At 43.8% G+C, this 23,953-nt stretch overlaps 1 protein-coding gene across 1 annotated transcript in view; it reads left to right on the top strand.

Moving 5' to 3' along the window:
- The window catches only part of plxnd1 (plexin D1), a 58,334-nt gene that overhangs the window by 28,746 nt on the left and 5,635 nt on the right, over nucleotides 1–23,953 (top strand). The window contains exons 13-28 of the mRNA XM_039674575.2: nucleotides 1,281–1,420; nucleotides 1,664–1,769; nucleotides 3,441–3,580; nucleotides 3,704–3,877; nucleotides 4,011–4,095; nucleotides 4,217–4,480; nucleotides 5,193–5,342; nucleotides 10,702–10,819; nucleotides 10,954–11,061; nucleotides 14,112–14,224; nucleotides 15,705–15,809; nucleotides 16,258–16,388; nucleotides 21,523–21,721; nucleotides 21,799–21,945; nucleotides 23,217–23,373; nucleotides 23,620–23,723. Coding sequence (XP_039530509.2) covers nucleotides 1,281–1,420; nucleotides 1,664–1,769; nucleotides 3,441–3,580; nucleotides 3,704–3,877; nucleotides 4,011–4,095; nucleotides 4,217–4,480; nucleotides 5,193–5,342; nucleotides 10,702–10,819; nucleotides 10,954–11,061; nucleotides 14,112–14,224; nucleotides 15,705–15,809; nucleotides 16,258–16,388; nucleotides 21,523–21,721; nucleotides 21,799–21,945; nucleotides 23,217–23,373; nucleotides 23,620–23,723 — 2,241 coding nt within the window. The remainder of the gene's footprint in view (nucleotides 1–1,280; nucleotides 1,421–1,663; nucleotides 1,770–3,440; nucleotides 3,581–3,703; nucleotides 3,878–4,010; nucleotides 4,096–4,216; nucleotides 4,481–5,192; nucleotides 5,343–10,701; nucleotides 10,820–10,953; nucleotides 11,062–14,111; nucleotides 14,225–15,704; nucleotides 15,810–16,257; nucleotides 16,389–21,522; nucleotides 21,722–21,798; nucleotides 21,946–23,216; nucleotides 23,374–23,619; nucleotides 23,724–23,953) is intronic.

Raw genomic sequence — 23,953 nt, 5'->3', positions numbered from 1 at the left:
TGAAAAATCTTACTGTTCTCTTTATATTCAGTGCAGCAAACCAGTCAAAAAACCCAACTTTCCCATATCGGCGATTTTGGGCATCGGCCATTTTGAATTTTGGCATAAAATGTATCTTATAAACGTATTTGCGTATCGTTACAAAGCTCTATGTGCCATTTTACGTACTGAAAAATTTAGGTACAGCTCCACCTTGTGGTCAAAATTGTAAATGAAATATCAAAAAATGTGAATAGGAACTGATTATTTTTGCCTATTTGAATGAAATTGGTCTAAATATATTGCTTGAGTTATACCGCAAACAATGATACCAGTTATGCCATACTGGGTCTAACTTGCTGGCCGCCGTTTTGCGTTTTGTTGCACACCTGCTGTTAGGAGCTCCTCCCGGACCACAGGTCTGAGTTTCAGCATTATCGGCTCACACCGTCTTCACACAAGCCGGACAAAAGACATCAAGAGTGTGTGTGTGTGTGTGTGTGTGTGTGTGTAAGGACAGAGTGTGGAGTCATCAGTGCTCATGTGAACCGCTGAAGTTTGGCTTGTTTCACTTCCCTCTTCTCCTCCTTCTCCCTCACTTCTGTCTCACTGCGAACACTGAAGCTGCTGTGTGTGTGTGTGTGTATCTGTCACTCAGATGGCAGATATGGACAAACCTCAGAAACATAAAACATTATTGTGCATCAGATTATGTTTTAAGTTGTTAAGCGAAATCAATGAGTTTAAAAGTAGAACACGAGTCTGCGTTTCTGCATGTGTGTAATGTGTGCTGAGATGTGGGCCGCAGTATTGCAGTCATACAGGATCGGGAATTAAACTGAACACAAATGGCCATTGATTTAGGCTGAGTGAAGGAAAGGCAATAATCTGCAATATTCACAAATAACTGTATTTGAATGCTTCATTGATATAACATGGCACTGAGTTGTTAGGAAATGAATGCTTGATGACGTAAGGAACCGATAGTTCATTGAAACAAAAGAACCGTCAACTGTCCAAGAGAACCGATTCACTAGTTAGAGTTCCTTTGTTCTCATTTTCCCGCCACTCGTTAGTCTCCTTGGTTACTCATTTTTTAAATCTCACCTGTAAGTATTCAGTTGGTTATAAGCCGGTTATTGTTGTTTATGAATGGCACTCTGTTTTAAAGTGTAATAATATTTTAACATTCCTACTGTATATTTGATGACAACAGACTTCGTTCAGAAATATATATTGAATAATTCTGAACACTTGACTGGTGGTGTACATTAGTGTGTGTGTGTGTGTGTGTGCTGCAGATCGAGCCGCTGACGGGGCCTGTGACGGGCGGGACGCTGCTCACGGTTCAGGGCAGGAATCTGGGACACCGAGCGGATCACGTCAACGTCTCCATCGGGGAAGTGCCCTGTGACATACTACACTACACTGTCTCAGTCAGGTAACCACACACACACACACACACACACACACAAACACAATTCTTTTTAGCATGACAAAATGTTTTAATAATGTCTTGGTTATGTCAAGGTTTGACTGTATCATCATTATGGGAACGTTACGTTTGAATGTTCTGAAGAAAGTAACATTTAAAAATGTCCAAATTAAACGTTTCAGTAACTTTTATGTGCCGTGTTTTGGGTCTTGACCCACTGCTGATGTGTGTGTGTGTGTGTTGTTGCAGGTTGGTTTGTGAGACTGGTGCATCATGGGAAGCGATGAGTGACCGTGTGGCGGTGAGCGTGGCCGGTAACACAGTGGGGTTTTCGAAGGACGTGTTCTCGTTTGTGGTGCGTACAGGCCTTCTGTTCTCTGGTCTTCCTCTCACCTCGACGGCTAACACACACAGAGCACGAATGTGGGGGACGAATGTGTGCAAGGTTCTCTGAAGGTTCTTCCTGTGATGTTAATCGAACGTTCACTCAAAGTTCTTTAATAATGCTCTCAAAACATCAGAACAAAAACATTATTTATACAGCGGCCATTGAACGTTTTAGACAGTCGTTAATCGTTACTTTTTTGAGAACGTTCAGAGAACATTCAAAAGTAACGTTCCCAAAATGTTTGAGCATGAAACAAATTAAATATTCCCTTTTGTTAAATAACCAAGAAAAAAACCTTTTTAAAAACTAGCACTTTGAACGGTAGTAGTGTCGTAATATCGCCGTAGTCCGTGAGTCACCCGTAGTGTTTCTGAAGAGCATTACTGAAGCCCAGAGTGCCCATATTGCAGCGAGGCGGATTAGCTGAAGGGACGTGATAGAGACGGAGGACTGGTTTAGGTGGGAGGACTGGTTCAGGTAGAGGACTGGTTCAGGTAGAGGACTGGTTCAGGTAGAGGACTGGTTTAGGTGGGAGGACTGGTTTAGGTGGGAGGACTGGTTCAGGTTGGAGGACTGGTTCAGATGGAGGACTGGTTCAGATGGGAGGACTGGTTTAGGTGGGAGGACTGGTTCAGGTGGGAAATGGAGCTGGAGCAGAACTATAGAAACTATAAAAGAGGAAATTCCAGGTCAGTCCCTGAGGAATCACTCCTCCTCCAAAGCTCCTTCCTCAGGAAACATCTGTCTGAGCGACACACACTTACGTTCTAACATCCTCGCCTCGACGGGAAGTGATGTCATGGTCTGAGTGGACTGTGTGTGTGTTTCCGACGTTCACTCTACATGCCACATTACTTCTAATGACATGCTAATTTAATCTAACCTTCCAGTAGAGTTTATATGATCGAAGCCACTACACTCAGACTTTATCAACAGCTTTAGCTCTTTAACATTCGGAAATATGAATATTTATATGAAGCCGTAGACTGTAAAGAAATATTGGCGTAGTGTGAGTCACCCGTAGTGTTTCTGAGAGCATTACTGAAGCCCAAAGTGGCAGCGTCGCTTCCGAATAAACGAAAATGTGCAGCGAGGCGGATTAGCTGAAGTGACGTGACGCTAACAGACAGCAGACAAACGGCTAGCGGTGACATCAGCGGCAACACATCTGTCACTCAAGTGGCCGAAGAACTTTAAGGCTTTATGTAATTTAAACAGATGAGTTATAAAAAAATAACCTCAGTCGTCATGAAGGGCAAAATTAGCGATATAGACCAAAACCACTTTTAGGACCAGACTGTAAACATGTTTTTTCTGCTGTACCGTTGGGCATTTTAACATGGGGGTTTATGGGATTGAGTCTCTTCTGCAGCCGGCCTCTAGTGGCCAGGGGAGGAACTGCAGTTTAAGTCCCTTCAGTGTTGATTCGAGAGAGAGAGAGGAAGGTTGCCGCTTGTGGGAAACACAGCTAAAGTGGTCTTTGGAGCATAGTAGCATTTCTAGTAGATTCGCCGGTTCAGTTGCTCTTCTGGCCGAAGCCTGTCACAGGACGCTGTGTTTTGGGATGCCTGACCAGATCTTGCTCTACAGAAGCTCAGTTAGTTGTGAACTCTTTGAGTAAGTGTTCCTCGTACACAGGAGCCGAAACTGCTGGAGTTCTCCCCGCCACACGGGCCTCTCGCCGGAGGAACCCGACTCACCATCAGCGGACAGTTTCTGGACGCCGGATCCACTGTCAGCGTCAGGATCAACACCACTCACGACTGCAGCATCTACATGTGAGTGTGTGTTCGTCTCATATTTCACTGATTTCATATTACATCAGGAATGGGCTTATATTTGTGAATCAGATGTATATAGTCAGATGATTATGTTGTGAATGTGTGTGTGTGTGTTTGCAGGCGGTCGCGTGACGTGATCGGGTGTGTGATGCCACCCGCCGCGCTGGCAGAGAACGTGTCTGTGTGTGTGGTGTACGACGGCCGGCCCTGCCTCAGCGCTTCGCCCAGCTTCACCTTCACCTACGAGAAAAACCCCACCATCAGTCAGATCAGACCCAGCAAGAGCTTCCTCAGGTACGACCCACCACAGGACACGAGGAAACTCTGCTTCATTCCCCACATTAGAGATGGACGCTCTTACTCTGGTTAGCTGGGCTTGAGTTTGCAGTCTCATAGATCTGTTCCTCTGTGTTCCTCATGGCGTCAGTGGTGGCCGCAGGATCTCGGTCACGGGTCACGGCTTCGGGCTGGTGCAGTCGGCCGTGATGGAGGTGACTGGAGTCGGACAGACGGTGAGAAATAATGCCTTTTATTGATAGGAAAACAATGCAAACGTCATCAGATTCAGCAGATGATAGAGTCATCATTCAGATCAGATCATCTGATATCAGTGAACACGTGTGTTTTCTGCAGAACTGCTCGTGTGTGTCGTCTACTCTCATGGTGTGTCAGTCTCCGGCGGCGGCTCAGTCCCAGCAGGCCACGGCTCTCTTCTACCTGAACCAGGTGCTGTACCGAGGGGTGGACCCTTCAGGGGGCCGAGGGCCGGACGAGGACCAGGAGCCTCTCGCTGAACACTTTCCCTTTGACTACGTGGAGGATCCGCAGTTCTACACCGCCAACAAAGAGAAGCTCATCAAACATCACCCTGGAGAGCCGCTCATCCTCGTCATCAACGTGAGTGTGTGTGTGTGTGTGCCTCACCGTGATTATACAGTACTTCAGTCTGAAGTGTCTCAGGACTCAGTGTCTCGTTCCCTGTTCTCAGGGAACAAGGGTTACAGTCGTAACCAGAGACATTCCCTTTCGAAGAGGAACTCGTACTGCATCCTGAGACACATTTGGGGAACAAAAAGTGCCACGCTGCCATTCTGAGGTTATCAATGCCAATCATGTCATCAGTCATGCTGAGGCGTTCCCCAAACGTGTCTCAGGACGCAGTGCGAGTTCCCTGTGCACATACCCTATGGTCTGTAAGGACTAAAGTAGTTGAGCATTGCTCTCTCTCTCACACACACACACACACACACACACTGGGGAGAGTCCAGATCTGTGTTGCAGGACGCTGCAAGTCTCTGAGAGTCAGACAGGAAGTGTCTAACAGGCACAGGCGAGCGAGGGAGTGTTATTGTCATTCTCTCCTAAAGAATTGGAGAGGAAGGAAGGACAACGAGCTGAAACAGTGTCTGTGTGTTTGCCTTCTAAGTGTGTGCTTAATCATTAGAGGATGTTTAGTTGTGATTCTGTCAATCACTTGGTTTCTATTTCCACTGTGAAATACTGAACAAAATCCTTGTCCACTTCCACTATCTTCCACCATCACACACACACACACACACACACACACATATCTACACACACAGTTATGGTGGTTGTTTTTGTGTGTCAGAAAGGGCCAAGCGAGCTGGACCTGACACTGGACGAATACTCCGTGACGATTGGCTCAGACCTCTGTGACATCACCTTCCATAACGATCAGCTGTTCCACTGCACCATCAACCGCTCGCTGAGCGCCGGCGCTGGAGATCTGCCCGTCACTGTGAGTGAAGAACTCACAACTCGCACGCACAACTCATACTCACACTCACTCACAACACACACTCACACGCACAACTCACACTCACAACTCACAACTTATACTCACACTCTCAACTCATACTCACACTCACAACTCATACTCACACTCACAACTCACAACTCATACTCACACTCACAACTCACAACTTATACTCACACTCACAACTCATACTCACACTCACAACTCACACTCACAACTCACAACTCACAACTCATACTCACAACTCACAACTCATACTCACACTCACAACTCATACTCACACTCACAACTCACAACTCATACTCACACTCACAACTCACAACTCATACTCACACTCACAACATACAACTTATACTCACACTCACAACTCACAACTCATACTCACAACTCATACTCACAACTCACAACTCATACTCACACTCACAACTCACAACTCATACTCACAACTCACAACTCATAGTCACAACTCACAACTCATACTCACACTCACAACTCACAACTCATACTCACAACTCACAACTTATACTCACACTCACAACTCATACTCACAACTCACAACTCATACTCACAACTCATACTCATACTCACAACTCACAACTTATACTCACACTCACAACTCATACTCACACTCACAACTCACAACTCATACTCACACTCACAACTCACAACTTATACTCACACTCACAACTCATACTCACAACTCACACTCACAACTCACACTCACAACTCACAACTCACAACTCATACTCATACTCACACTCACAACTCACAACTTATACTCACACTCACAACTCATACTCACAACTCACACTCACAACTCACACTCACAACTCACAACTCATACTCACAACTCACAACTCATACTCACACTCACAACTCACAACTCATACTCACACTCACAACTCACAACTTATACTCACACTCACAACTCATACTCACAACTCATACTCATACTCACACTCACAACTCACAACTCATACTCACACTCACAACTCACAACTCATACTCATACTCACACTCACAACTCACAACTTATACTCACACTCACAACTCATACTCACAACTCACACTCACAACTCACAACTCATACTCACAACTCACAACTCACAACTCATACTCACACTCACAACTCACAACTCATACTCACACTCACAACTCACAACTTATACTCACACTCACAACTCATACTCACAACTCATACTCATACTCACACTCACAACTCACAACTCATACTCACACTCACAACTCACAACTCATACTCACACTCACAACTCACAACTTATACTCACACTCACAACTCATACTCACAACTCATACTCATACTCACACTCACAACTCACAACTCATACTCACACTCACAACTCACAACTCATACTCACACTCACACTCGCAACTCATACTCACTCTATCACTCACTCTATCACTCACACTCACAACTCACAACTCACAACTCACACTCACAAATAACAACACTAACAACACTCAGAACACCCACAACTTACAACACTCACACACTCAACTTTTAATATTACAAACGTAAAATATTTTAGAACACAAATGAACATTGACCTTGTTTCAGAAATGCTATTAAATTATTGTGAAGGTGTAGCTGTTGTAGCTGTTGTTACCATGGTAATCAGCAGCTCAAGGAGCGAAGGAGAACTTCACAGGCTGCAAACTCACTGTGAGAGAGTGAACTTACTGGAAGCTGAATGTCTCTCGCCCACATCAGCTTTATCAGTGTATCTGTATCTGACGTTAATCACTACCAGCGTAACCATCACTTTATTCTTTATCTGCTCATCGGTATCACTCTCACACACACACACACACACACTCTCTCTCTCCCTCTCTCTCTCTCTCGGTCGCTGGAAGTGTAAAGCAGCGCTGGAATTTCTCTGCCGTTCAACATCAAGCATGAAAACAAGAGTTAATCAAGCCCTGAAATGCCCTGCTTGTTTTCATGTCTGAATTCCCCGTTCCTTTGTTTGGTCTGATTGTGAAACACACACACACACACACAGCTATATTTAACACGCCGGAGCGCTGCATGACACAGCTAATGGAGTAGAGAGACCACTGAACGTCTCAACAAACAGTGGAAAAGATCACAAACATCTGGGTCTGAGGGCAAATGAGGCATTGAGAGCGGTTTCCACACACACACACACACACTCACACACACATACACAGGGAACAGGAGGATGGCTTTACATATGCGCTGTTTATGTGAGATGTATGGATTTACATTCTGGCTGTTTTTCCATATTTTACTAACAGGCCAAAGGGTGAGTATCTGGAAAACACAGGATTAGGAAGCAAAATGTGGAACTTCTGTCATCATTTACTCTGTATTGTGTTGTTTGTCGTCCATAAGACTGTCTGTGATCTGTGGAACACACTAGATATCGTAACGAAGGCCTGAGCTGCTCTTCTTCATGCTGTAAACAGGGCATCATAAAGAAGTCATGTTCCACCCGAGACACATGTTTACTGTTAAAAACACGAGACACAGGTCAGTGTGAGTCTAGAGAACTGAACTGTTTTCAGAACGCTGTTTTGAGACGTGAGCACATGTAAGAAACACAAGAGAGACCGCAGGATTTCCTCAGGCTGGAGACTTCCCGCAATAACAGCGCTTGCCAACTCCCAAACGGCTTTGCTGACACAGAAGAACAGAATACAATAGAGTAGAGTTAAACACTTCAAACTCAGAAGAATAAAATGGAATTGAACATTTGAAACAGAAGAACAGAATAGAATTGAACACTTCAATCACAATCACAAACGCGGCACCTCTTGCTAAAGCCCTGGAGGATGCAACCCTGCGGGTAGAATGAGCCGAACGCCTCGAGGCGAAGCTGGACCGCACGCCTCATAGGGGCAGGACAAGTTTGAGAACCGCTGGGCTATGGCGACAGAATCCTTCACCCACTGCGACAGTCGGCTTTGTGGGGGTCGCAAGATAGCCCTAAGGAAAACCATTTTTAGAGTCAGAAGCTTGACCGGCGCTGACTCTAGTGGTTCAAATGGGTTGTCGACTAGCCCCTCAAGGTCCACGGCTAAGTAAGTCCCAGAAAGGGACTTTGACTCTGACAGGAGGGCTCAGTCGCCCATCTCCCATGATGAAGCGAGCGATCACAGGGTGTTACCCCACTGAAACCCAGTCAATCAGAGCGTGGCAAGCCGCAATGGTGGCCACAAAAGCTCTGAGAGTAGCAGGACCTGCTTTTCTTGCAAACGCTCCAGCACCTTGAGGTCGATCAGGAATTTGAAACATGATCATTTTGATTGTCAGCATTTTGAAGTTCAATCTTTGAGAGAACGATTCAGGCCACTAAGGTCTAGAATTGGACGCAATCCCCCATCTTTTTTGGGAACCAGAAAATAATGGCTGTAATAATCTTACTATCTATCTGGGAGGGGAACATGTCCAATGCCTCTTTGTCCAGCAGATTTTGCAGTTCTTGAACCAACAAGTGCGCCTCTTCCGGTTTCCCGGTAGCACGGAGGGTGGCGTACAAACTGTATTCTGTAGCCTTTTTCTATTCTCCTCAATTTCCAAGTCGGCGATTTATAGCGCAATTGCGCTTCAAGCGTCCCGAGGTCGAGTCCCGGCCCGTTGACCTTTCCCAGTCCCTTCCCCCTCTCTCTCCCTCACACTTTGCTTCCTGTCAATTAACTGTCCTATCATAATAAAAGGCAAAAACGGTGCAACAAAAGAAATTAACAAAAAAAGCTCAAGGAGATTAATTTAGCAGTATCTTCCACGCCGCTTACTTGTCTGAAAGGGGTATTAGTTTGGCATAGTGCCGAGAGACGCAATGACTTGTTGATGGGGAATGTTAAATCTCTATCTGTGTCATCTGCGCATTTAACATTTCGCTGGAAACCACCATTTAACATTTGTCGAGACACCAGGCACTGTTGTTGTGTGGATGGGCGGCCGGAGCGCATTAAGGGTTTTCTGTTAGAGCGGTGTCGTGTTAGCGGCCCCTAAGTTAATAACTAATGATCTTCGCAACGGAGTTGAATCAATCAATCCTAACTTTAGCTGGACAATAACTTTATTCTAATGCTGTTGTAAAGCCTAAACAATCTGCTATGGTAATTCGCTCAGCCGAGCCCTCTCTGTTGCTGTGTGGAGCAGCCTGTGCAGCTTTTTGACATACAGTATTTCTTGTTCCCGAACACAAATATTTTGTTCGGAATAAGTATTCGTAAAAAACACATTATTTGTGCCTTTCCGATTACCGTATTCGGCTCCACCCCTAGTACACACTATATTTTGCATAGTTAATTTATTTAACAAATTTCTTTTTGTTAATGTTTTGCAGTCATACTATACATATACTGTACACACTATAAATGTGTGTGTGTGTGTGCGTGCGTTTGTGTGTAAGCATGCTTTATGAAGTTAACATGAAAAAAATGGTTTGCTTTAGTGCAGAATATTGGAGAAACAAAGTATTTCAAAATGGAAGTAACATGGTATATCAAGGTAAACTATGGAAAATCATGTTACATTCATGGTAAATCATACTAGAACATGGTAAATCATGAAAAATCACATTGAAATATGGTTTATCATGGTAAATAATGCTTGCTACATAAAACTTAATATCTTTTGATGCTTTTGTGCTTAAAGGCCTTAAAGGCCTAAACTGCTTGAACCCCGCTAAATGCTGCTTGCAGCTTTAATTTCTATTGTATCTCTAAAGCTGCTTTAAAACACCCCATACTGTTAAAAGTGCTGTATAAACGAAGATGATTTGACCTGAAACTGATTTCCCCCCGGACCACCGGAGGTGGCAGGGATGGACCGGTGTTGTGGGGGTTTAATGAAGGAGCTCGTTTCTTTACCTCAAGTCTATCGTACCTCAAGTCCAGCTTCTGTTTAGGTGGTGGAGTGGCACCCCGGTCCCCAGTCTCTACGGGGGGAGCCAACTCGCCACGCTCTGTTTCTGAGCTTCACGTTTTTGAGAAGCTGGACCTGGTGTTGGGACTGGGTGGCCGACGGACCCACCGCCTATATCAATATATCAATACTACTGACTACAGTCTGGACTAAATTGCCAAATAGACGCTTTATCTCTGTCCTTGATGCCAGTGAGGTTTAGCCACAGATGTCTCTCCGGAAACCACCATTTAACATTTCTCGAGACAGCAGGCATTGCTGTTGTGTGGATGAGGACACGAGGAGAATGAGGACATGAGGAGAATGGGGCGGTGTTGTCTCTCTGATGTCCCATGTTCTCGCTCTGATGCTGTGACGGTCAGATGCTCCAGCGTGATGAAGATGAAGATGATGATGATGATAACGATTGCTCTTCTGCTCCAGGTGCGTGTGGGCCGTTTCCAGAAGGTGATAGCGATGGTGCAGATGGGTGGAGGCAGTGAACTGGCCATCGTGGTGTCCATCGTGGTCTGCTGTGTGCTGCTGCTGCTCTGCACTGTGGGTGAGTGTGTGTGTGTGAGTGTGAGTGTGCTGCTGCTGTGCACTTTGGGTACGTGTGTGTTCACTCTTTACACCATGGATGCAACACACATGTTGTTCCTGTGCTGAAGTGTGTGTGTGTGTGTGTGTGTTCAGCACTGGTGGTGTACTGCACCAAGAGCCGCAGGGCAGAGCGCTACTGGCAGAAGACTCTGTTACAGATGGAGGAGATGGAGTCACAGATCCGCGACGAGATACGCAAAGGTAACACACTCTTGTTTTCATGGGGTGGGGGGGGCACTGTTTATGATCTGAGATATACACATTTATCAGAACAGTAACAACCCGTATTTTCCATAACTGAAATAGACTAAATTCTATAAAATTAAATCATTAAAACACCAAAACACAAGAGAGTCCATCCTACAGCGCGGCTGCTCAATATAGCGCTCATGAGTCACCCGTGCAGATCTACAGGTGGTGCTGGGGAGGGTGGAGGGAGTCACCCGTGCAGATTACGAGATTACGAGCAGATTGAGTCAACCAGAACTTTGAATTTATAAGTATAATTACGTTTCAAGTTCAATTTTGTGTACACTGTTAAATATGAATTTTCTGATCTTAGACGGAGGATGAACTCCAGGGTTAGGCTAAGCACATGCACTTCCTCTTAGTTGCGTAGACGAGATCTTTCACCTCGAGTCTGAGCATGAGCAGTACTTTATGAGACTCTTATTTCGCTGTTTGGGCTTTTTGGGGCTTCCCGTTTATTTGAATTTTCCGTCTCCTGATGAACGAAAGCAATGCATGATGGTGAACTGTTATTTAACTGTTAATATTCAGATGTATTTCTGAATATCACTTTGTACAGTCAGCAGTAAACACATATGGTTTGGGTTTGAAGTGTGTGATTGTTCTTGTGTTTCTGGTGTTGAATGTGAGCCGAGGGAGCTGAGCTCACCCATCATCAACTCTTTCTCTCTCGTTTCCTCCCGTTATATTCTTGGTTTCCATGGTAATTCTATCCCTAAATATACACTAACATCCTGTGTTGAAACAATAAGAGGATGTTTCAATTCCTGTTATCCCAGCAGGACTTTCCTCACAGCACTGATCTGACATCAGCTCCAATCGTGACACACACACACACACACACACACACACACACACACACACATTGTGCAAGTTCGCAGAATAAGTGTGTCATCATAATTTTTCACCACTAACTGCTTCACACAAACTGAGTGTATTTGTATACATCCATTTAAAAAGCAATTGCTTCACGTTAGCTGTAACCGAGCTGTTCTCACAGTGACTCAGAGTTTGAGCTGTCATGTGTTTCACAGAAAACTGACGGCATGATCCCCTTCCACTGCATTACACAGCATTCACATCTACAGCTGAACATCACACACCAGTTACTGAGCGAGCGTCCTCATGTACTGACTGACAGCTCTTTTACTCATCTCACAAAGACAGATTCGTTATTCCTCGAAATAATTAAAAACAGTGAAATGCAAACTCAGAATATGAGCACACCTGCAGCAGTTACTGTAAGAGTTCGCCTGTAGTCCGGTGTTCTGTGTTGACGGCATCACATTATATATTCTCGATTCCTCGATTAAAGATAAGAACTCAATTAAAAAAAATCCTTGATTGCAATTTACCCAGTAACCGACAAAATACTGGAAGTGGCGCATTCCACGGTTGAGAAACCACAAACCGCATTATTAAACCGTTCTCTAGTCTAGGCTACGCGATATATATAAACGCCGGGTCGCTGGCGCCCTCTGCAGGCAGTTCTTATAACACGTAATGTACATAAGTTATGTTCAAGTTTATATCACTTATTTTACATGGTGTATTAAAACAGTGTTGTTCATAAAAACCCATATGCAGCAACGTCGCAATAGGGCAGGCGAGCCGGGCGATCGTCTGGGCTCCGCATTTAAGGACCCGAATATAAGGCCCCCGCGTGTAAAGACCTGTATGTAAGGGCCCTGCATTTAAAGAAGTAGTTCACTTTAAAAAAAACTTTTGCTGCTCTTCTGCTCCAGGTTCATCCAAGATGTCCATGTCTTTCTTTCTTCAGTCGAAAAGAAATGAAGGTTTTTGATGAAAACATTCCAGGATTTTCTCCATATAATGGACTTCAATGGGAACCAAACGGTTCAAGGTCCAAATGACAGATTCAGTGCAAACTGTTCAAAGGGCTTTAAACGATTCCAGACGATGAATAAGGGTCTTATCATGCGAAACGATCGCTCATTTAATTAATAAATAACAAAGTTTAAGTTTTATAAGCTCAAATGCTCGCCTTGCTCTGTTCTGTGATGCGCGTTCGTGACTCTCCTGTTTGAACTCGTTCGTCAAAATGAACAAATCTTTTCCCGAGTCATTTTGTTCGTTTCGTTCGTTGAATGAATTTCGTTCGTTTGTATTTTAAGTTATTTTAAAGGGTTAGTTCACCCAAAAATGTAAATTCTGTCAGTATTTACTCACCCTCATGTTGTTCCAACCCTGTAAGACCTTCGTTCATCTTCGGAACACAAATTAAGATATTTAAGATATTAAGATCGCTCCTGTATACTAGTCCATAGGCTTCTTGAGGGACTGTCCCCGAAAAGTCATTAAAGACATCGTTAAAATAGTCCAAGTGACTACAGCGGCTCAATCTTAACTTTATCAAACGACGAGAACACTTTTGTGTGCAAAAAAACAACAAAAATAACGACTTTATTTCAACTATTCACTTCCTTCTCCATGAGCCTGTAGTCAGTTAACGTAGTGTGATTGCGTAAAGCTACGTCACACGTAGGCTCACTATTGGCCGACGCTGGTCATGTGTGTGATGCGTGTGACGTACAATAACAGAAGCTTACGCTATTAAACTAGTAACCTGACTCGCACAGAGGGAGAAATAAACCAATAGTTGAAATAAAGTCGTTATTTTTGTTGTTTTTTTGCGCACAAAAGTGTTCTCGTCGTTTGATAAAGTTAAGATTGAGCCGCTGTAGTCACTTGGACTATTTTAACGATGTTTTTAATAACTTTTCGAGTCATTCCCTCAAGAAGCCTATGGACTAGTATGCAGGAGCGATCTTAATATCTTAAATATCTTAATTTGTGTTGTGAAGATGAACGAAGGTCTTACGGGGTTGGAACAACATGAGGGTGAGTAAATACTGACAGAATTTACATTTTTGGGTGAACTAACGCTTTAAAGGCTGTACTACTCAAAGGCTTAGTACACACGTTTGATGACGCCCACATTTAGTTTTTCTGTTAATTATTGTCATGTTTGTGCGTCGCAGGTTTTGCAGAGTTGCAGACGGACATGACGGATCTGACGAAAGAGCTGAACCGCACACAGGGGATCCCGTTCCTGGAGTACAAGCAGTTCGTCACGCGCACCTTCTTTCCCAAGGTACACACACACACACTACACACACACACTACACACACTACACACACACACACACACAGAACGAGCTGAAGCTGATGAGGTAAATGACTGATCTCAGCCTCTCTCTGTGTGTGTGTGTGTGTGTGTGTGTGTGTGTGATGATCAGGGGAATATGATTATTACACAATACATCAGTTCATACTCGTGAAAACAAGACCTGGATTTGCAGCTCTGAGTGTCAGATTAATGTATATCGTTACTCTGAACAAGAAGTGGCCCTTAAAATATATCTGTAAAACATGTCCACTGTATGAATGCCTTAGCATTATATATCAACGTAAGTGGCATTAGTTTTAAAGCAAGAAGCACAAGCCCAGTTTAAAGCAAAACTATTGTGGGTTTAGACGAAGTCTTACAAAGGATTTTAGATTTTAGCTTTTGCAAGTATAAGACTCTTCTGTTTGTTCTCCAAAACCACTGATGTAGTAATCTCCCAGTCCCAGTGTCTGCAGACCACCGGAAACCCAGAGACTCCCGAGGCCGAGTTAGTGGACAGCGTTCTGGGGGAATTCTGGGTTTACTGTTAAAACATTATCCACTTCAGGAGTAAAATCTCCTGATAGTTTACTCTCCCCCATGTCATCGAGATGTTCATGTCCTTCTTTCTGCAGTCGAAAAGAAATTAAGGTTTTGAGGAACACACTCCAGGATATAGTGTCTTCAATGGGGTCCAACGGGTGGAAGGTCCAGATGTGAGTTTCAGTGCAGAACACGATCCAGCCGAGGAATCTAGACTAACCAGAGGACATTTTATAACAAAATAAACATTTATATACTTTTACCACTAATGCTGGTCTTGCCCTCGCTGTGATGCGCCACACATTACGTAATCAGGTTGAAAGGTCACGCGTGTTCTGGCTCAGAAATGTAGAGTAGAGTGAAACACATTTCTGTCAAATATGACTGACGATTAGCACACACTTTGGATTGGCCGTATGGTTCAGTTCTGGGCGAGAACTCCCCTGCGCATCCGTGAGGTCTAGCAGCAACAAACCCTCCTCACGGGAATTCAAGATTTGATCCTGATTGAAGGAGAATCTGAAGGCTAAATCCTGACTGACGAGAGGTGGAGCTGCGGATGGAGGAGGGCAATCAGCTCCTGAGGAACGAGATACTGACGGAGATTATTCTGTATACAGTGATACAGGTGGAGGATCAGATGAGAGTCACTGATGCGAGCTTGACTAACGTGACCTGCCAGATCGAACAATAACGCTTGATTTGTGGTTAAATGTATATAAATGTTTATGAGGAGATTAAGCTATCAGGACATTTGACTTCTGAAGTGAATAATCCTTTAGTGCAGTTTGACCGTGAGCTCGAACACACTGCAGAACCTGGATGAGGAACATAATGATGACTGCAGAACAGCTCCATCAATCTGAATCTTTGACTCTCTCTCTCTCTGTGTGTGTGTGTGTGTGTGTGTGTGTGTGTGTAGATGTGCTGTGACTACGAGCGGCGTCTGGTTCAGCCGATGTATGAGAACGATCTGCTCGGCCCGAGAGCTCTGACTGAAACTCATCCTCTGCTGCAGGACTGGCAGGTGAGACACACACACACACACACACACACTCCATGTTCAGACACACACACACACACACACACGCTGGAAGATGATTATTTTGTCTCGTTGGCTCTGGATATTTCCGCATTAGGGTTAGGGCATCATGGACAACTTCAGTTAGTTTTATTTTCAGAGTTTGACAAGGAAAGATATTGAAGAACAAAACCCTGTATCAGACATAACATACTCAAGACAGCCTTATGTACCTAATTTAAAACAAATAAATAAATATATAAATAAAAAGGTACACAGAAAAACATCAGGCTTCATCCAATAAAAGCTGTTATTTATAAAACAACGAGTATGTGGAATAAAATAAGTTATTTTACAGAGATAGTTAAAGTTGTTTCACAGTGACTGGTTTATATTATAGCATGTGCTGTGTGTGTGTGTGTGTGTGTGTGTGTGTGTGTGTTCCTCATGTTAGCCGTGTAACAGCATGCGGCCCAACCTGGAGGAGGGCATCACTCTGTTCTCCACTCTTCTCAACAACAAGCACTTCCTGGTGTCCTTCGTTCACGCGCTCGAGCAGCAGAAAGACTTCGCCGTCAGAGATCGGTGAGTCCGCTCTTCAAACAGTGCATCTGATACACAGAGAACATTATACAACATCCAGAACATCCAGAACCTCCGATTCAGAAGATCAAGCCCAGCACAGTCGAACACCACATCTTCTTACTCAGTATTTTTGCCTAGTTTCCAGTCCAAATAACAAAACATTCTTACCGAGTGAAATGCCATAAAATATTATGTCTTGCTTTCTGGGGGGAGAAAATCAACATGAAGTGAGTTTAGGCATAAAAGATCTACCTGTCACAGTCTTCGTCTGCACCATTCTGTCTGCGTCTCCTGCACTACATTTCCCAGGATCCTCTTGTCTCCATTCCGGAACTCACTCCCTCATCAGCCACCTGTTCCTCGTCTTGTTCATCTGTTTCACCTGTTTTCACCCCATTAGGCTTGATTCCTCTGTGTATTTAGTTCCCTCTGTTTCATTCTGTCTTTGTCAATCACTAGGTGTTTCTCAATGTCAAGGATACTTCCTTGGCAGGACGGGTCCTTCCAAGTCATTTCCTTCAGAGGCTAGGCAAGGGTCCTCTTTAGCATTCGGAGAACACGTAAATGGAACAGGCTAGCAAGTGCACGTCATTGCGTCATTACATCAGTGAAAGGTCCGCTTCGGCGCTGCAAAAATCATAGTGCTGGTGTACTGCACTGTTTGTTGACAGTCCTTATTTTGTCTTGTCAGTCCTCAGAAATAAATAATTAAATAAATAAAGAATAAGGGATAATGTATAACCAGGTGGTTTAGTGAATACAACCCCGCAAACTCTAAGGGTCTTGATGATTGAATCAGCCTGAAGGGGTTGTACGTACCAAACGGCTACCTACCAAATAAATCAATAATTTGACACAAAATATTTATTTAAAAAGGAGTTTATTCATTCAAAAACGATTATATTACCGGAGTGAACAGAACTAGCACTACGTCCATAGCAACACGATCTAGCTGTTAAAACACATGCAATGGTAAAATATGTGACCAACAAAAAGGCGATAACGTTATATGAAGTAAAAATTAAAAAGTTAATCACAAGTAAAAGGGAACAGCTTTAAATCCCCTCAGCAAATTTGGGCCGATATGTTAAATAGTTTAACAAACATTAAATAAATGGCTAAACTGAAATTATACTTGCTTACATTTGAAAGCATATTGCCGTTATCACTCCGACTCCGCTAACGGTCGACATTTTTTTATTTTTTGAACAAGATAGCAAAGCTGCGCATAGGATTGTGGGTGATTTAAGAGCGCGAAGGCTACACATATGCATCCTTTCCTGTGTATGGGATATTTTCCGAACAAAGGACTCAGTCCTTGGTTGAAATTCTGAGGATCCTCGACATTGGAACAGTCCTTCGACGGACGTCGATGACGTAGCATCCTCGAAATTCCGGCTTCCGAGGATCCTTCCTTGACATTGATAAACGCCTAATGTCTAATGTTAGCCTGTGTTGCACCCGTGTTCCTGTCTTCCTGCCTGTTTGTTATATTAAAAGTAATCTTTACTATTACTCTGGACTCCTCCGGTTCCTCAGCCCGCACCACACCCTGACACTACCAGGGGTAACAAAAATAAGATAATAATTAAGATTATTTTCTGACCCTGTTGGCAGAAAATTTAGCTTTTTTTAAGTAAAAACTTTTGGACTTTTTTTCCCCCAGAAAACAAGACATAAAATCTTATGGCATTTTACTACTTTTGTAAATGTCTCGGTTAGTAACGTAACCTCGGTTCCCTGAGAGAAGGGAACAAGTATTGTACAAGTAGCTCCTTGGGAAAAACTCTTTTTCTCGAGAAAATTGAAGCCAATTGGCTGTGCTACGGCAACTGGACGAACCAATGGCGAAGCAGCTCATGCACGCGAACCAATCGGCATAGCGCTATAACCCGCCAGAATGTTGAGGTGGGTTTAGCCTTCTGGCCCCTTTGTGGAAGCACACAACCAGGTCTCCTCTTCCCAATGATTGCACGGCCAGATCGGCGTGGAGAGCTGCAATGGCCGCTACATATACTCTGAGCGTGGACAGGGAACAAGAGTAGAGCACCTTCGGCAGTCCGCTTGAGTAGGGGTCCGAGCTGTGCACCAGAACACTGACCCTAACCCTAACACTGACCCCAACCCTAACACTGACCCTAACCCTGACACTAACCATTTTAGAGAGTAAAGACACCTGGTGGAGGGTGCTCTAGCTTCAGTAATGGTGTTCACAACACTTTCCAGGAGGGCCCAACTTGGATTCATCTTGGAGATCCATAGCTGGTCCTTCCACAGAGGGGCTATAAGAGCACTGGACGCTTGCTCTCCCTGATCCGTTTGATGACCTGAGGAAGCATCGAGACCGGAGGGAATGCATACAGTGGGCGGCTCGGCCAGTCGTGGGCAAGTGGATCCCTGTCTTTGGAGAAAACTGTTCAGCAATGAGCGCTGTCATGGCGAAGAGGTCGACCCCTGCCTCGCCGAAGATGCTCCACATCAGCTGAACTGTTCTCGGGAGAAGCGACCTTTCCCCTGGGGGGGCATATCCGGGCCCTGGGTCAGAATGGCAGAATGCTCCGCTCTCTGCAAGCGCAGGTCGTGCTGAGCCCACATTAAAGGCGTTTGGCCTGGCCTAACCCTAACCCTAACCCTAACCCTTATATAGACCAGGGGTAGGCAAGTTCGGTCCTAGAGAGCCGCTGTCCTGCAGAATTTAGTTCCAACCCCAATCAAACACACCTGAACAAGCTAATCAATGTCTTCAGGATTACTAAGGAGACTTTTTTTCAGTGTTGGAGTCAAACTCTGCAGGATAGCGGCTCTCTAGGACCGAACTTGCCTACCCCTGATATAGACCATCAACATGTTGTCCATCTGGATCAAGAGGGTGGTGTCCCTTTAGATATTGGAGAAAAGCTTGCAGTGACAGAGCGACCGCTCTCATCTCCAGACAATTTATAAGTATTGGTTGAGTTTGACGTGTAAGTGGCCGGATCGCCATGCGTGAGCGGGTTCATGGGGATGTACTGTAGACTCAGCTGGACACTGATGATGCTGAGACCCAACAATCTCTGAAATCTCTCCGAGAAATCGCTCTGAATGATGCCCGTAAGTGCTGAACGCTCTCATCTGTATGGAGTTTATGTTCTGGCTGGGAGACAGTGCGCTTTTGGCAAGAAAAGCATTATTTGCAGTGCAAAAGCCCAAGTGGATCGTAATTCTTCACAGTTCGGCGTCTTGTTTCCTAAAGCCATCGTAACACAAGTATCTCTTAAAACTGGACAGAGATTTACGAGCGCTCGGGAGGAATGGCACGTATGCAGTCACATATTATACAAAATACATTTTGTTTGAAGTCCCCCTGTGGTGTAAATCCAGCTTTTAATGCCTATGTGGTGTTATTAATATGCTTTGAGGCAAACCACATGTTAATTCAAAAGTCGACCGCCAGTGTTGGGAAAGTTCACTGTCTACATGAACTAGTTCATAGTTCATACTTCACAATTTTGATCTAAGTTCCAAAAATGAACTAGTTCAAAGTTCTTTTTTTCCACATGTTGCTACGAGCTATTTTTTATTATTATTGTCACATACAACCACACACAGCAATTACTTTATCAGCGGGCAAAGTTTGCTCATACAAATGTAAGATTTTTCCCTTACCGAACTTTAAATGATCATTCGATGCTCTGTCGACTACATGCTACTTCTTATCTTGATGCGGCTGTGCGTGCGACACTCGTGGCGTGTGTTGCCAGATTTGGTGTTTTTCACTACATATTAAGACCTGTTTACGGTGTTTTTGAGCCGGGTAGAAATCTGGCACCCTATTGTACGAAGTTAAACTGAGAGAGCGTGCGTTCAGACACCAGAATGAATGAGTTCACAGTACCGTTCTTCAGGCAGTAATACAGTACGTTCAGTTCATGCTCGCCCAAAACATGAACTATCGCTCAATGAATGCGTTCAGGCACAACACTGACGACAGCATTGCTGAGTATTTCCTCCTTCAAACTGCAGTGAAAAAACACACTTTGAAATCGCTGGAGTTTCTGACGTCACAAACCACCTTGTAACCAATCAGATCAACGTGTGCTCGTCAACCAGTGGAGAGGGAGTGGAGGCGGGGCTCATTTGCGTATTCATACAACCACGAATACATAATGAGGCGAGGGTGTCAAGTTACATTCAAGATATTTTAAGACATGAAGAAATTTTCATTTTTCATTTTATTTTGTTGATGAAAGATGAGTTTTAAGGGATGAAACGATCGACTGTAGGGGGACTTTAACACAGTTCATGTTATATACACAACAACTACACTCTAATATGAGGATACAATATTTTTTGTTATATCTTTTATGTACGTTTTAAAACAACACTAAATAAATAATCGCCTCTCTGAACTGGTATGTAAATAATTTGTAATATATTGTGTGTAGATATATATATATAGTAAATAGCCTTTTCCAAGAAGATGTGCTGTTTGCACTTAGTGAATAAATGCTGTAGCTAATGATATGTTTATGGCGTACATAAATAGTATAACCTGTACCCCGCTCATATGGTATCCATTTTATTTGTGCAGGTCTTAAAAAAGATTTTTAAAGCCTTAAATATTGTTTAACCCCTTCAGGATCATGTACAGTAACACACGTGTGTCGGCTGACCCTAGAAGCGCATGGAGGACAGCGGCTGTACCTGTTCTGCTCAACACTGTTAGAGATGCGGCTCATTAGGCTGACAATTTCACTGGATTTCATGTAATGAAAGATCTCACACAGCATAAACGCAATAGAGTTACAGTAACGAGCGATACGTCTCTGCAGGCACTTTACAAAATAACAAACTCATAACATGGCTGACAGAAACGGCTCTGAACAACAGGATCAAAAGCTGGCGGGAAACGAGGCGCGGATGATTTGTTCCCGGGAGCGTTTAGTGAGTTCAAGTTGAGATCTCTGAGAAGACACACACACACACACACACACACCCTGCAGTGAAGTGATGCATCAGTGCTTCCATTGTCTGAGATCCTCATCTGTGTGCGATTAGCTGTTGTGTGATGTGTAGCTGATGTGTGTGTGTCCTCGATTACCCCGTCTCCAGCTCTGGTGTCAGGATGTGAACGCATTTTGTCATTGGTGTTCAGGTGCAATCTGGCGTCTCTGCTCACCATCGCCCTCCATGGTAAGCTGGAGTACTACACCAGCATCATGAAGGACCTGCTCGTGGATCTGATCGACGCCTCCGCCTCCAAAAACCCCAAACTGATGCTGAGGAGGACCGAGTCCGTGGTGGAGAAGATGCTCACCAACTGGATGTCCATCTGCATGTACAGCTACCTCAAGGTGAGTGTGTGTGCGTGTGTGTGTGTGTGTGTGTGTGAGTTCTCCACTGACTGCAGGAGTGTGTTGTGTGTCCTCAGGAGAGGGTTGGCGAGCCGTTCTTCCTCCTGTTGTGTGCCATCAAGCAGCAGATCAACAAGGGCTCGATCGACGCCATCACGGGCAAGGCTCGCTACACGCTGAACGAGGAGTGGCTTCTGCGGGAGAACATCGAAGCCCAGCCGCAGGTCAGCTGCAGGAGCACTGCCGTCACACTCGTGCATACATTTAAGAATAATGTGTTATTCATATAGAAAATATTTATATATAATAGAAATTATCTATGAATATGCATACAGTGTATATACGTGCAAATAGTTCTAAATATATACACATGTGTATTTATATTTACTAAATAGTATTACACAGAACACACATGTATTATGTAAACACAAACTTTTATTTGGATGTGATTACCCAGCACTAGAAACATTTCAGAAATACACACTCCATGAAAGATGTATAAACAATTGTTTGCGCTAACGCTTTGAGAACATTATTAACCCTTGTGCACATATTGCCTTAAAAACGTGTGTACTATATTCCACGAGATGTGCCGTTATCTGAGGTTTGGCCAATAAAGCAAATATTCGCTTTATTCCTGTTTTCTGCTTCTGCATATTATAGAGCCAATCTGATCAATTATGCAGCGATAACTGTGTGTGTGTGTGTGTGTGTGTGTACTGCGCCCAAACACACTTTTTTGAGATATCAACCTCAAATTTGGAACACAGCTTGTTTAGATTTATGTCTTTTGATTTTCTAGCAATTGTAGAGTTCAACATGTTTAATAAAATATAGATTTTATATAAAATATTGTTCGTAAATAATTTTCGAAAACTTTTTCGGTGTTTGTAGATCGACTGGTAGAGACTATTTTTCAAAGATGGCTTCTTCCTGTATTCGTGAAGTTGACTGTGTGTATAAAATATCTTCTTATTAAACTATATGGACACTGACAAAGTTCTCAACGCTTCGGTTTGAATGTAGGGACCCTTATTATGCTACAGTGTTAGTGTGGAGCTATTGTTAGTGGTAATAACAAGCGATTTTTATTTGTCATTACTCTATGCCCTATATACTAGCGTTATACTAGCGTTATAGGCTAAACTGTTTTTAGAGATAAAACTATTTACATTCGGCAATCATGAAAACAAATCTCAGATAACGGTTGACTAGGTAACAATGTGTAATTAGACCAAAGTTTCATTTTGCGCCGGAGTTCTCCTTTAACAATACTCTGCCATGGGTCTTCTTTAAAACGAGACCAAACTTGAGTCTGTGTTCCCAAGCTTCACTGTTTTATGACACCGATTTGTCCTCCATGGACCAGTGTCTGATTGTGTGTGACTGATGCACAAGGGTTAAAGAGTAGATGACCTTCAGTTAACATTACTGTAACATTACTGAGAAGGTTGTGATGTGACCTCTGACCTCTGACCTCTGGTCTCCGCTGCAGAACATCAGCGTGTCGTTCCAAGGCTTCGGCATGGACTCGGCCAGCGTGCGCGTGATGAACACCGACACCATGGGTCAGGTGAAGGACAAGATCCTGGAGGCCTTTTACAAGAACCTGCCCTTCTCCCAGTGGCCCCGAGAGGAGGACGTGGAGCTGGGTGAATAACGCCTCGTTATCTCTGATCACACACTCGTTATCCCTGATCACACACTCGTTAATCTCTGATCACACACTCATTATCTCTGATCACTCACTCATTGATCTCTGATAAATCCACTGTTACAAAATATATGAATTTAGTGTCACAGAATGTCATAAATGTGTGTATCTGTTGTATTAGTTGTTAGTATCGAGTGAGTGAGCATTACTCATCATTAGTCTCTCTCTCTCTCTGCTGGGTCAGAGTGGTTTCCTGAGGGATCCAGAACCAGAATCCTGCAGGATCTGGACGACACGTCTGTCATGGAGGACGGCAGGAAAAAACTCAATACCGTTTCCCACTATCAGGTGTGTGTGTGTGTGTGTGTTTGAGTGTGTTTGAGTGTGAGTGTTTTTGTGTGTTCTCAGAGTGTATATGCAAACAAATGAAAACTGGATTTCCACAGGATTTGAGAATCATACATTTCTACAGTTCATCTTCTTCATGTGTTCATCATATGTGGTGTAATCTGATCACATGTTCATCATATTTGGTGTAATCTGATCACATGTTCATCATATTTGGTGTAATCTGATCA

Source organism: Pimephales promelas, chromosome 14, assembly GCF_988280905.1.
Source record: "Pimephales promelas chromosome 14, fPimPro1.hap1.1, whole genome shotgun sequence".
In the NCBI taxonomy this organism is placed as follows: Eukaryota; Metazoa; Chordata; class Actinopteri; order Cypriniformes; family Leuciscidae; genus Pimephales; species Pimephales promelas.
Note: the sequence above shows the minus strand (reverse complement) of the source record. Positions and strands in the feature narration are given on the sequence as shown.